Below are 14,146 nucleotides of genomic sequence, written 5' to 3' on the forward strand. Positions count from 1 at the left end.
AGTCAATCGGAGAAAGACAATTATCATATGATCTCACTCATATGTGGAACTTAAGAAACAAAACAGAAGATCATAGGGGAAGGTGGGAATAAAACACGATAAAATCAGAGAGGGAGATAAATTATAGGATACTCTTAAGCATAAGAAACAAACTGAGTGGGGGTGGTGAGATGGGGCAACTGGGTGATGTACATTAAGTAGAGCATGTGATATAAGGGCACTGGGTATTATATAAGACTGATGAATCACTGAACTCTACCTCTGAAACTAATAATACACAATATGTTAATTGAATTTAAATAATTTAAAAAAAGACAAAACTAATGACATAAAAAAAGAATGACAGAGGAACCCAAAAGAAATTAATAAAAGCCGCTAAATATTGAAAAAAAATTTAAAATGAAATGCTAATATCTTTGATGTATATGATAAGTGGTTAAGTCAGATAATATTTCTGATGCCCAGTAAAACTAATATATTGTAACAATAGAGATTGGATGGGTGAAAGGAAGAACAGTTTTAGAGCTTCAGTTTTCTTGGAAATCAGTCTTTATTTAATAAATTTGAAAAAAATATGAAGATATCACATATAGCAAGAACATCATGTGGTTACGCTGTATTTTAAGGATCTTCAAGCATTATATTTTTGATTCCTTAGATCAGCCCTATGATGTGGCTATAATTATGGTCATCATGTTACAGGTGATGAAAACAAAGCATCAAGTTCTTAAGTCAAAGTGTCTAATCTAGTGAATACTTGTCTGCCAAGAGGTACCGTTCAAATAATCTTTAAGTAACTCTGTGAATAAGTTACTATATCTATCATATTTTCCAGGACAGGAAACTGACCCAGAGCAGTCATGTAACTGACTCACAAGCCTAGAGTCTGCATTTAGAAATTACACTGAAGAGGCCTCATTTCATTGCCAATGTCCTTAAACTTTACCCTGTACTACTTATTCCCATTTGTAAATTGATCAAGGATCCTGGTGCAAGCATCTATATGATGATGTTTACCACTGTACAAAAGTACAAGAATTTTGGCATAGAGGAATCAAAAACTAGATGGGAAGTTACAGAAGTCCTAAGTTTTCCATCTATTTCCCAATATTTTTCTTTTACAAACAAGCTTCTCTCTCATGAAATATAATGAGAAAAATATTCCTATAGCTATTATGGTAAATTAGGTTACTGTTCATTAAAAATACATTTCTTCCATTTGAGCACTTCGAAAGGAGTACACCTTGCAGAAAATCAATGATAAATTCGGCCGTGTGACTTGTTTTCACAACATAATGTGAGTGGGACTGTGAAAGCTTATGAGTTCAGAGTCCAGGCATTAAGAAGCATATTTCTCCTAGCCGCTAATCTCTGCTATAAAATGTCATATAACAGGTAGCCTGCTTTTCTAAGAATAAAATATATCATAAAGATCTGAGCTGTATCTGTACTCTGGAGCCAAGCGCAGGCATGCCAAGCCTCAATCAACTAAAATCCAACCGAAGCACAAACTGGTGAATGAGAAATAAATGCTTATTTTTCAATGTGAGTACAATCTTGGATAAAATAGCACAACTTTAGTAATTAGTTACAGCTACCATTTATGTATTATATGAGTTTGATTTTGAATATTCATATGATTTCTCTATCAGGGTGTAAAGAATCAGTGCAGAGAGTATAAAGAATATGTGTAGGGGTGCTTGGGTGGCTCAGTTGGTTAAGCTTCTGCTTCAGCTCAGGTCATGATCCCAGGGTCCTGGGATCCAGTCTTGCATCCAGCTCTGCTCAGCTGAGAGCTTTCTTCCCCCTTTCCCTCCACCCGCTGCTCCCTTTGCTTGTGCTCTCTCTCTCTCTCTGCCATAAAAATAAATTAAAAATCTTAAGAAAAAAGGATATGTGTAAAAAATAATATGTCTATGTCAAAGAGATAAATGTATATGAAATATGAATTTATTTGCAAGTAATAATTGAGTTCAATCTCTCTCCCTCTTGTAATTGAACTAGGGTAGAAATATCTGAATCATTATCAAATTACTAAATTTCTCATGAGTTCTGGCAATAACTAGCTGTTTGACTCACACAATATCTTTATAGTTTTATTCTTGTTTTCTTCATTATTTAACATTTTATTTTTTGCATCAAAGTATTTTCTAGACTGGGTAAGTGTGACAGAAGTGGGGACTTGGGGAATTTAATAAAACAAGATGTCTTCTAAAATATCTGAAATCCAGGTAAGGAAAACAACACACAAGAAAAAGTAGTGAAGGACACTGGTTATTAATGATTGAGAAAAACAATCTCTACCATAAAATGAACCTAATTTTGACAGTGCTATAAGAAAAGTGATTCAAAAGATAGCTGTTTATTCCATTCTCTGAGGATGTGGGACAGATGTGAATAGCTCTTATAGAGCAACTCTGTGGTTGTTGCATGATAATCCTAAATGCTTATCAACAATAAGTACCCTCAGCTCTAAATCTACTCATCCCTCTATGCCCTGTTCTCAGATAATGGAGTTAGATCCTATAAACTTCTCTTCCTTGTCAGCCCCCATGAGGCTGAGTTTTGTTGGTAAAAGGCAATGGAGAAACACTGCAACAGAAAAAGCTCTTTTTCCTGGTTTCATGGTGTTTTCAGGGTGTTTGGCCGCTATGGCTTGGTTGCCACCTGCATGCATCAGGAGGTCCTATGCATTTATTCAGCCTCTAGCAAGTTTTTGTCACCAGGAGCAGTCAAAGTTTCCTTCCCTTGTTCTATGCCTCCCAACAGTCCGGCAGGGGTTCCTCCTGCTTGCCAGTCACAGCCTGAGATCCAACCTCACCAAGTTCATGTGTAGATTATGGAATTGCTCTGTCCCAGGCCAATCCCATGAGCATGTCTGCCATGAAGCTGTATGTAGCCACATTGTCTTCAATGACATCTAAATCCCATCTTCAGAGAGTAGACGTGGCTGCCCAGTGAGCTCTCCTTTGTGTACTCTCCTTCAACCCTAAGAAACTCCTTATGATTTTTAATTTTAGTAGCATGTCCTCTTAGTAGGGTTTCCCTTACAAATAGATCATAATTGTTTACATGAATCTTCCCCTGGTTTCTGTCTTCTGACCAGTTTTCATTCTGACTGATAACCACACCACCCTGGGTTGTTCAACTCTTATTTGCAGCCCTTTAAGGGCTAGGACAAATCAATTCATTTGGAAAGATGAGTGGATTGATTACCTTATTGAAGACTTCACAATGACAGTGCTTGATATTATGATCTGTAATTTATCGATAATTTAAATAGCAAATGCTAAAGAAATGCATAATATGTACCTGGGTATATATATTTTACATTCATATAAATAAAGATTGAAAAAAAAGTTCTACAACACCAAAGGTGAAACCTCAGGTACAATTTGGACTTGGCATGATTCTGATGCATCACTGTGGATTCATCCTTGGTAACAAATGAAGCATTCTAGTGAGTGATGCTGATAATGGGAGAGGCCATCCACGTGTGCATACAGGGATAATATAGGACAGCTCTGTACCTTCCTCTTAATTTAGTTGTGAATCTAAAATTGCTCTAAAAATTATATTTGGAAATATTCTGAGAAAATAGTTGTATGGCTTTTGAAGAAATGAGATATATGCTCTTTATAGATGGTGAGATAGCATTATACCAAAATTAGGTAACTAAAATACCTAGTGCTTACAAATGTATTTTTTTTTATCTAAGCAGGGTTCAAAAGAAATTTTCTTTGAGTCAAAGTTGAAAAATGGACAATCCTTGTCACTCTCTGAAGAAACTGACAACCTGAAATACAGAGAATTATATCTCATTACTCTTAAAAATATAAATCACAATATTTTGAGGGACAATTTATTTAGACTAATAGCTGTACATCTAAACCTGAATATTTTCCATATCATCTTTCTATAGAAACACTTTAACACATGTGTTATAGAATTGTTCACATACTGCACTTATTCTTTGTAAGATTAGTCCTCTTAAGGCATAAAATACAAAAATTGTCAAGAAACTTACACTTTAGGAAAGAAGGTCAAGTCTTTTGGCCACACAAATGAATTAATACTGATGTTCTGGGAAACTGTACTAATCCATGAAGAACGAATGAGGAGGCTGAACAAACACTATGAGAAAACAAATTTTTTTTAGAAATCAAATAAGAGATCTTATTTGAATTTGTAATAACAAACACAGTTAATTCTTTCTTACTTTATAGAATCTTTCAAATTTTAATATAATATTACACACTGGACATGTTATAAAAATATCTTGTAAGTAAGTGAGGAGGACAACCTGAGAAAGGTAACGATTTCAGGGTTCTGATAATTTATGAAAAGTTAATAATATTTTGTGAAATATCTATGTTTTGAAAAGATTCCTAGAGATTCAAGTAAGAAGAAAACATATCTGTAGTCTTCTTGCCCAGCACTGTTCCCATGCCTATCTGTCCGCGGTAGCTCAGTGATCCAGAAACTTGTGGTTCTATAATTTGGAGAAGCTGCAAAAGCAATGGTGCTGGTGCCACAGGGGAGACTTGATTAACCTCGGGGAAGGGAGTGAAATAGCCCATTGACTTTTCACTGCAGCGTGATGATTTTGCATGGTAATGAATGAGGAAAACCCATGTGTGTCTGGAGCAGTTGACAGCCCCGCTGGCCTGGATCCGGGAGGCTGGGTGGAGTTTTTTTCCATCGGACTCGGGGCTGTGACCCAAGAGACCCTAGATCTTGAATGGTGTGACTTCCCATGGACCCTGCTTTAGTCTCTGGAGTCATGACTGCAGATGCTGTCTCTCCAGACTCTTGTGGACTTCTCCAGCCTTTGGGCACAGTCAGGGAGACCCCAAATGACCCAGGGCTCAAAGGCAGGTAAGGGAAGTCTCCTGGCCTGGTCTGGCCCAAGGGGACAGGCTACATGGTCATTAGGAATATTTCTCCTGCACTTTTTCTCAGGTAACAATAAAATTGTTTTCATTCCAGAAAAAAAAAGTTGGAGGTAGTAATTTTCCTGTCAAGCACTGTGACCCCTTTAAATATAATAGGAAAAATACTGTTAGTGAAAGTACAACAGAAGAGTTGACATGAGCTCCCTATATACTCTTGACTGATGGAAAAAATATATATACACATGGAGAGGAGACCAAGATGAACCCAGTAGAAAGTAAAAGCAGAAGGAGACTTGAGAACTGATATTCAAGTTGTGAGCACTCCTCTCTCACACTCACACACACACACACACACATCACATGGCAGAGGGTGGAAGCCCTACTGACTTGCAGTTCTGGAACACAGTCTTTTAAAAAAAAACTTGCAAGTAACATCTAAGCTACAAAATCACAAGGGCAATCCCTAGGAAAGTAGGCTAAAAGAATAAGAATTTGGAAACACTGAACAAAAACATTAGCAGGGAGATTATAGGGAAGAAGATCCAGCAGTAAAGTGTACGCAACTTAAACAAAATATAAATCTAAGAATATGAAATAGAATGCATGTTTACTAAATTGTATATCAAAAATATCTACCTAAAAGATTAAAAAAAACATGAAAAGAAACAGCAAATATCTTCTACACTAAGGGAATGTATGGGTCAATATAAACTTCTACTGGGATAAGATATTATATTTACTAGAAAAAAGTACTTTAAGTACTGTTTATAAATATATGGAAATTAGAAAGAAAACAGTTCAGATAATGAAATTAACATGATGGCAGCAATATAGCAAATAGGAAATATCAATAGAGAAATAAAACTATATGAATAAATCACAGAGAAATTCTTAGTTTATCATTGTATACCTAAATGAAATTCACTAAATGGGTTCTCCAGAGAATTTGAGATACAGTAGAAAAAATTGATGAAATCGAGGAAAGAATAACAGAATTTATTCATCTCATAAAATGAGAAAGAAAAAACAGAAAAATTAACAGAGTTCAGAAACCTTCAAAACAATATCAGGAAAACCAGCATAGTTCTAAATACAGTTTGAGAAGGAGAAGATAAGCAGGGGGGAGGAAAGCAGAAAAACAATCATAAGTCACAATGAATAAACAACTTCTTAAATATCATTTAAAAATATTTATGGACCACAGAGACTCAGCAAACTAATAATAGAATTAACTCATAGAAATCCACAACTCAATGCATAATGAAATGACTGAAGAACACACGCAAACACAGACAAAGAAATACTCCTGAGGGAACGAGGTGGATCATGAGAGACTCAAGTCAGTGTGAAGATTATGAAATGGGTGATATATCTTCCACCTGCCATTGAGCCCCACATAGGGCTCTCTGCTCAGCAGGGAGTCGGCTTGTCCCTCTGCCCCCACTGCCCCCGCTCATGCTCTCTCTCTCTAGAGAAAGAGAGAGCACAGAGCTTCTTATTCCTTTGTCTTATCGATATTATGCCCCTCCAGTCTGAACCAGTGTCCCCCACAGAAACAATAACTTAAAAATATGTCCTGATGCCTGGGTGGCTCAGTTGGTTAAGCGCCTGCCTTTGGCTCAGGTCTTGATCCCAGGGTTCTGGGATCGAGCCCTGCATCGGGCTTTCTGCTCAGCGGGAAGCCGGCTTCTCCCTCTGTCCCCACGCCCCCACTCATGCTCTCTTTCTCTAATAAATAAATAAAATCTTAAAAAAAGGAGAAAAGTGGGACTACATTAAACTAAAGAGCTTGTGCGCAGCAAAGGAAAGAACAAAAAAGTTGGAAAAATGTTTTGAAGAACAATGTACAGAACAGAAGAAATATTGTAAACCATATATCTGATAGGGGACCAATATCTAAAATATATAAATAGCTCAACCAATGCAATAAAAACAAAGAAAATAATCCAATTTCCAAAATGGGCACAGGGCTGAGTAACAGTTTTCTGAAGACATAAAAATGGCAAATAGGTATAAGAAAGGTACTCAAAATCACTAATCATCTGGGAAATGCAAATCAAAGCCACAATAAAATGTCACCTCACACCTGTTAGAATTGTTTTTTCCAAAAACATAAGCGAATATTGGTGAGGATCTGAAGGAAAGGAAATCCTTTGGAGGAAATGTAAATTGGTGTTGCCACAATGGAAAATAGCACAGCTTTTTTTCAAGCAATTACAAATAAAAATACCATTATATTCAGTAATGTCACTCCTACATATATATTTAAATACTGAAATCATTATCTCAAAGGTATACTGCACACCCATGCTCATTGCAACATTATTCACAATGGCCTAATTATTGAAGGAACCTAAGTATCTGCCAACAGATAAGAAGGTGTTTTATACACACACACACACACACACACACACACACACACACACATATGCACAATGAAATATTTCAGTCATGGAAAAGGAGATCTTGTCATTTGTGACAAATGGATGGATCTTGAAGGCATTATGTAAGTGACAAAAATCAGACAGGTATAGACCAATACTGTATGGTCTTACTTTATGTAGAATCTGAAACACTGAAATTGTAAAAAGAGAGTATAATGCTATTTACCAAGAACTGTGAGGAATGGGAATTGGGGAGATGTTTAAGAATACAAAGTTACAACTAGAACATAATAAGTTCTGGAGGTCTAATGTACAATATAGTGATTATAATCAGCATTACCGTATTATAAACTTCAAAGTTGCTAAGACTAAATCTTAACTGTTCTCAATACCCACAAAAGTGATAAATATGTAACATGAGAAAGGTATTATCTAAGATTACCATAGTAATCAATCAGTAATACATAAATGTATCAAATGAACACATGTTCAGCTTTCTCTGAAAATGCCAAAAATAAAATATGCATACTGTATGATTTTATTTATGTAAATGTTTGTAAATGGAGGTGAGAACATGAAAGGGGCATTTTGTAGAGCTGGTAATATTCATTTTCTCATTCATATGATGGTGACACTTGAAAATTCAGCCAGTTGTTGGCATGTATTGCATGTGCAACCATCTGTATGTACATTATACCACAATAAAATTACCATAAGAGAATATTATGAAAATATACAAATATCTTTAAAATGAGACATAAAATTGAAAAAAAATCCTACCAAATACAACTTGTGAAAACCAAAGCAAAAAGAAATAAAAATATCAGAAGTGTCTTAACTTCTACTATAACTTAATCTGTAATTCAGAAAGCTTTTCATACTCAGTTACAGAATATTTACATGCTTATGAGTAAAGAAAAATGAAATACCAATTAAAAACCAAAAAGAAACCCTTATAAGGTAGAAAAAAGGTCTAATAAAATATGTGTTGTGTACATTTTCTTGGAATAATAAAAAAAGGAAATTACATGTCAGTGGCAATCATAAACTGATTCTGACAATATATAAAAATAATGGACTATGACATAAGTAGATTTACTGAAGCAATACCACGTTGGATTTACATGTGAAATTACATAAACTTAATCTGTCACATTAGCAGAGTAAAGAAGGTCAAATGATGTGATTTCTCTGATGCAGAAGGCAACTGATAAAATTAATTTTCATTCTTAATTTAAAAAAATTAAACTGATAGAAATAAAAAGTAAACATCCATGCAAAGATCTAGAATAGATATAACTCTGAAAAAGAACTAATACAAACGCACTGTTTACAAAAGGAGGATTTTTAAAGTATAGATTGACATAAAAATACATACAAGATTAAAGAAACTGAGGAGAAAGAGCAAAGTTAATACCCACACATATATGGAATGCAGATTTCAACAAAGATGCAAAGTCATTCTGTGGATAAAGTATAGTCTTAGAACAAATGTTGTGGAGACAATTCAGTATCAAATGAAATTAACAATATATACCTTATACTATGTACAAAAATGCTAAACATTGATCATCCATAAGTATAAATAATAAACTTTCAAGAAGATGTATTAGAAAAAACACCTGACCTAAAGTTGTGCAGAGATTTCTTAGAAAGAACAACGAAACATGATCCATAAAAGAACAAATTGATGAAGTGTAGTTCATTAAGATAATGTCTGCTCTTTAAAGAGAAGAAAAAGACAAGTCATAGACTTGAGAGGAAATATTTACAAATCATACATCTAATAAAATGCTTGTTGCCAGGATACACAAAGAATTCTCAAAATACCATAGCAAAAAGTAAAAATATAACCAAAATATTTCAAGGTATTTCACCAAAAAGCCTATACTGATGGCAAATAAGTACAGGGAAAGATGCTTAACACTATTAGTCTTAGGAACATTCATATTAAAACCACTACATATCAGAATTCCTGTTCCAGCAAGATGGAGAGGATATACTGTTCCCTATTTCTTCCACCAAATACAGCTAAAACACCTGGACATTATATACAAAACAAGATAAGATTCAAACAGGTGATGAGCAAACTGACAGAACTGGGCACTCCAGCTCCAAGGAATGACATGGCGGTGAATGCCCTGGAATTTATCTTTTATCACATAGCCCAGACTGGTGAGCAAACCACAGACACCAATGGGTACAGACAAAAGTCCCCAAAATGTTTTTTCTCTCCAGTCAAGACAATGGAAAAAAGGCATGCTAGAAAGAAAAAAAATGTAGAAGCTAAGTGCATTATTCCAATCAAAAATCACTGACTACCTAGCAAAAATATCACTCAGGAAAGCAGGGGAAATCAAGGCAGTCTATGATAAAGGAAAACTAAGAAAATGTGTCACCACCAGATGCACTCTGAAAGAACTGCTAAAGGGAAATATCTAAACAGAAATTAAATGATAACAGAGGGAATCTTGGATTATCAGGAAGAAGGAGACAACCAAAGAAAGATAAAACTATCATTAGGTCTAATGAATTTGTTTCATCTCTTGTGTTGTCTAAATTGTTTGATATTTGAAGCAAAATCATCAGTTGAAACAAAATTATAACATCCATGTGATTCTCAATATAAGTAGAAAACATTTAAGACAATTCTAGGAGAAATGAGACAGTAAAGGGACATCAAGGAAGGTAAGGCTCTACATTTTAGTCGAAGTGCTGTGCTGTGACAGACTGTGTAGACTGATATATGTGTATATAATTATTTATACAGAGATATCGCATATCTATATTATTTACATAAAGCAGATTAGAACACATATGGCCATATATCTAACTTTATATGTATAAAGTTTTATATGAAGAAAAGATCTACTCTGTTGTAAATTATGCTCCATCAATTAGGTCATGATGTAGAAAAGTGTAACCTTCACTTTTATCTCCCAGACTCATAAACACAGCGTCACAAAAAATAAATTCCAAGTGGATCATAAACCCTAACTAAAGGTTAAAAAATAAAGAAACAAAAAAAAGGTAAATCCAGGAAAGTAATATAGGAAATTATATTCATGAATTTTGAATAACTTCTGAAATAGGTCCAAAATAATCACTAACACCCAAAATGATAAATTGGACCATGATAACATTAAAATTCGGATCATTAAAAGACTCCAGTAGGGGAGTAAGAATGCAAGATACAGCTATTTCCATCTCATAAACTCAAAAAAGTGCTTGTATTTAAAACATGATGAGGACTTCTAAGAAGACAAAAGAAAACACCATCTAGGAGAAATGAGCAAGAGACACACTTGAACTCTTTATATTCTCGCCAAAGAGAATATCCTAATAACTCCCAGTCCAGAAAAATGATACTGTTATATAATCACCAGAACTTAATTGTATTAAATTTTATGAGACTACAGAGTTTTGGATCAAGGGACTATTTGTACAATGTGTATTTACACAATACACTAGATAAATGTAGGGATAATTTAATATATTGAAAGACACACATATCTATGACTGTGAAGTTTCATACTAATGCTTAGAAGAAAAATGTGTTATAATTATATGTAAATACAATTATAATGTTATACTTATACATTATTTTATTATGAAAAATGCAATATTTACATTCTAGAAATATACCATATACTACGTAGTTATGTATAATAAATTATTATAAATACATGTGGAAAAGGACAGAGAAAAGGCCTTTCATTATATAATTATTCATAATATCCACACACCAAAATGGAACTAAATTTCTGAGAACAGATTTTAAATGTCATATTCATATAAGACAGCAGCAGTGAAAATTCACAAAATATAGACAAATGCGATAATACAGTTGGATTACAAATATGAGAGCAAAAGGAGACACACATAAAAATGCATACTGCATGATTCCATCGATATAAAGTCCAAAAATAAGATATTTCACATTATTAAAATTGGCAGGGCTAAAAGAGGCTCTAAACTTATCGTTCATGATCTGATTTGTAATTGTGTGATTCTATTTTGTGATGATTGTGCACATTCATATATTTAGTTTTCTTGATGTGTTAAAAAAAAGTAAGGTTATTTCAGGTGAAAGAGCATTTATTGAAGTCTGGTTTTCTTTGAAAAGCAAGAACTGGAAATTATAAAATATACATTAAAAGTATAAAATATAAATATCATAGAGTCAAACAATGGAATAGTAACAGACTTTAAAATAAACAAGAGATGTGTACAAATATATGGATGAACTCTACAAATATAATATTAAATGATAAGCTTTTAATAAAATCTGAAAACATTTGAAATCTCACGATTTCCTCTTCATCATCCAGGTGGAACAGTTTAGAGCTCTTAGAAGCACAGGATGACCAGCTCTCATTCCATGATTTTCTTTCAGTACTAATGTAATAGCAATTGTTGGAATATGTAATCCAATCTTTTGGACAATGAAATGCTGGAGAAAGTTTATGAGATATTATCCAAAAGGCTTTGAATATTAAAACTGCAAATTTACAACTTGCCTATATATACACAAATGTGTATATAACACATCAATTTACCCTCACAAGCTGACAAAAAAAAAACAGAACACACACAAACTCCTAGAAGAGTCAATCTTTCCCCCCGTAATTTATGTGCCCATATGAAGCAAACATACAAAAATGTCCATCTCTACATGTGCTCTGAGTCATTGAACAAGACCACTTTTTTGGAATTGCATAACGATTTATCTCTTATCGTGTTATAGCATGTGGAAATTTGAGGCCATTGGTAACAACGAGTAGGTGACTTTTATTTTATTTTATTTTATTAAGATTTATTTATTTATATGAGAGAGAGCACGAACAGGAGGGGCAGAAGGAAAGGGAGAGAGAATCTCAAACAGAGTCCATGCTGAGTATGGAGCTGACATGGGGCTCAATCCCAGGATCCTGAGGTCACAACCTGAGCCAAAACCAAGAGTCACTTAACTGACTGAGCCATCTAGGCACCCCGGGTACGGTGATTTTAAATGAATATGTCCTCATACTGTTGCATAAAAAGTAATACTCTCCTATATTCATTATTTCTGAAAATTTATTATGCAATTTTCTAATTCATTTTCCCCAAAAGCATCTATTATCATCCTTGTCTAGCTTAAGATAGAGATAAAATATAAATTATCCTAATATCATTTTGAAAATGATGTTCTACCTTTCTGGGTCTTTGTTTCCAAGGATGCTTTGTTCTGCACTGGTCCTTCAGGAACTAGAAAAATTAAGGCAATCCTCATAAAACTTAATAAAACTTAATATTACACTAAGTAAATCATTATGATTTGAGTTTCTTAGTTTGAAGTTTGGTGTATTGTTTATAATGAGAAAACTCTGTAATAAAATAGATTTTACCCATAAAAATTGAATAAATAATGAACATGTGGGCAAAGATAATTCAAAAGTTTAAAGAACCGATCTCACAGTCTTTTACAATATTTGGTTTAACCAATCTCACGAATTAATTTGCATATCTCAATTAGGTCTCTCCTATAGCTTGCATTTGAGTTATGAAATTTGAATATATGTGTAATACTCTTTATAATTATTCTGTTATTTCTATGTTTGGCAAATTCAGAATAACCATTCCACACTTAGAGTAACATGCATTAAAATGAGATAATACAATTCCATAATATTGTGCAACATTTCGAGGCACTGATGATCATTAAAGTGAAAAATTCCCTTGTAGTCATTCAAACACTTACTTACAGAGAATAACAGCTATTGTGACCACAGTGGACATCAAGACAAGGCAGATGATTCCCAAGATCCCAGCAACAAGCTTCCCTGAACGTGAAGGTACATAGTAGGAAGAGAAATGAAAATTCTGAGAAAAGATGGATGGAAATAATCATTTAGGAAATTTACATACAAAAGACCCAACAACGCACCGGGAATCACATATAAAAATTTGGACCCCAAACCTGTAACTACCATTGTAATCTTCTCTCAGAATACACCATTACCTTTGCAGTAAATATATTACCCCCATGAGACTGGGTAAAGACCATGAATTATAAGACTTGAACAAGGTTTGTCCTCAGATTTCAATTACAATACTATATTCCAGCTCCATGCTCTGATCCTCACAAATGAAACATATGGGAGATCATTCCCTACTCATTCCCTACACCCCTGTACCCCAACTGCATATCCTAGAACAGTTAGACTATGTGTGTATTGTTTTACCTTTCCATGGGTAATTCTTGCCATTCCCTTGAAGATCCTGAGAAGCATTTTGAAGATTTAATTCTGCATAGATTATTTCCTGTTCAGTTATTGAAATGGAACTTTTAGTGCCCTTAGCTTTCATTTGATGTCTTTTTGAGCCCTTAACCTGATTGAGTTCTGCATAGGTAACTCCTTGGTTATTCATCTCTGCAGCTGAGTAGTGTCAGGCACGGTGCTGAATGGGACCGCACTGAAGGACTTGATGAATAGTGTATGTAATGACAAGATTGCTAGGACAGTCACACTGGGTGGAGTGTGTGGTGAGTGATAGTACTCATTTGCAGCTGGGCAGTGTAAAATCTGGTACTAGTTTCCTTAGAGCTTTAAAGAAGGGTTTCACGATAGAATAAGTGGTTTTTACAATGATGTTCTATGTTTGACACAATAGTATTGATTGGAAAAATGTAAAGCGATAAATTAGTGAAGAAGAAAAGAATTCATGAATAATATTGTCCTTATTAATGTAAGGTCAGATTCCACAGAAACATGTCAACATTATTAGAATAACTGGGTTCATATTAAAATGCTGTGTTAGAAAGAAAATGCTGCACCATTTTTTTTTGACAAGTTTTAAATGGAGTCCCCTAGATTAGGGAATACT

General features: G+C 34.2%; 1 protein-coding gene across 2 annotated transcripts; it reads right to left on the minus strand.

Moving 5' to 3' along the window:
* Positions 1-544: 544 nt before the first annotated feature.
* Positions 545-13,738, minus strand: LOC114221710 (NKG2-A/NKG2-B type II integral membrane protein-like). Of its 2 annotated transcripts, XM_028119804.2 has the most exons (6): positions 13,504-13,738; positions 13,024-13,101; positions 12,473-12,526; positions 11,590-11,732; positions 4,028-4,134; positions 545-3,796 (listed from the first exon to the last, which is right to left on the minus strand). In XM_028119804.2, the coding sequence occupies exons 1-6, from the start codon at positions 13,688-13,690 to the stop codon at positions 3,685-3,687; spliced, it is 681 nt and encodes a 226-aa protein (XP_027975605.2). In that variant the 5' UTR covers positions 13,691-13,738; the 3' UTR covers positions 545-3,684. The 2 variants fall into 2 exon arrangements, with proteins under 2 accessions (XP_027975605.2, XP_027975606.2); XM_028119805.2 differs by lacking the exon at positions 12,473-12,526.
* Between the last annotated feature and the right edge of the window lie 408 nt (positions 13,739-14,146).

This window comes from Eumetopias jubatus, unplaced genomic scaffold, assembly GCF_037043125.1.
Source record: "Eumetopias jubatus isolate StellerSeaLion01/CBP00866 unplaced genomic scaffold, mEumJub1_p1.0 scaffold_8, whole genome shotgun sequence".
In the NCBI taxonomy this organism is placed as follows: domain Eukaryota; kingdom Metazoa; phylum Chordata; class Mammalia; order Carnivora; family Otariidae; genus Eumetopias; species Eumetopias jubatus.

Coding starts and splice junctions, on each gene's coding strand:
- LOC114221710 (XM_028119804.2), bottom strand. CDS start 13,690: ATGAATAACCAAGGAGTTACCTATGCAGAACTCAATCAGGTTAAGGGC. Junction 11,733..12,472: donor GGAAACAAAGACCCAGAAAG/GTAGAACATCAT, acceptor AACTTTCTCCAG/CATTTCATTGTCCAAAAGAT. Junction 3,797..4,027: donor TTGACCTTCTTTCCTAAAGT/GTAAGTTTCTTG, acceptor TCTGTATTTCAG/GTTGTCAGTTTCTTCAGAGA.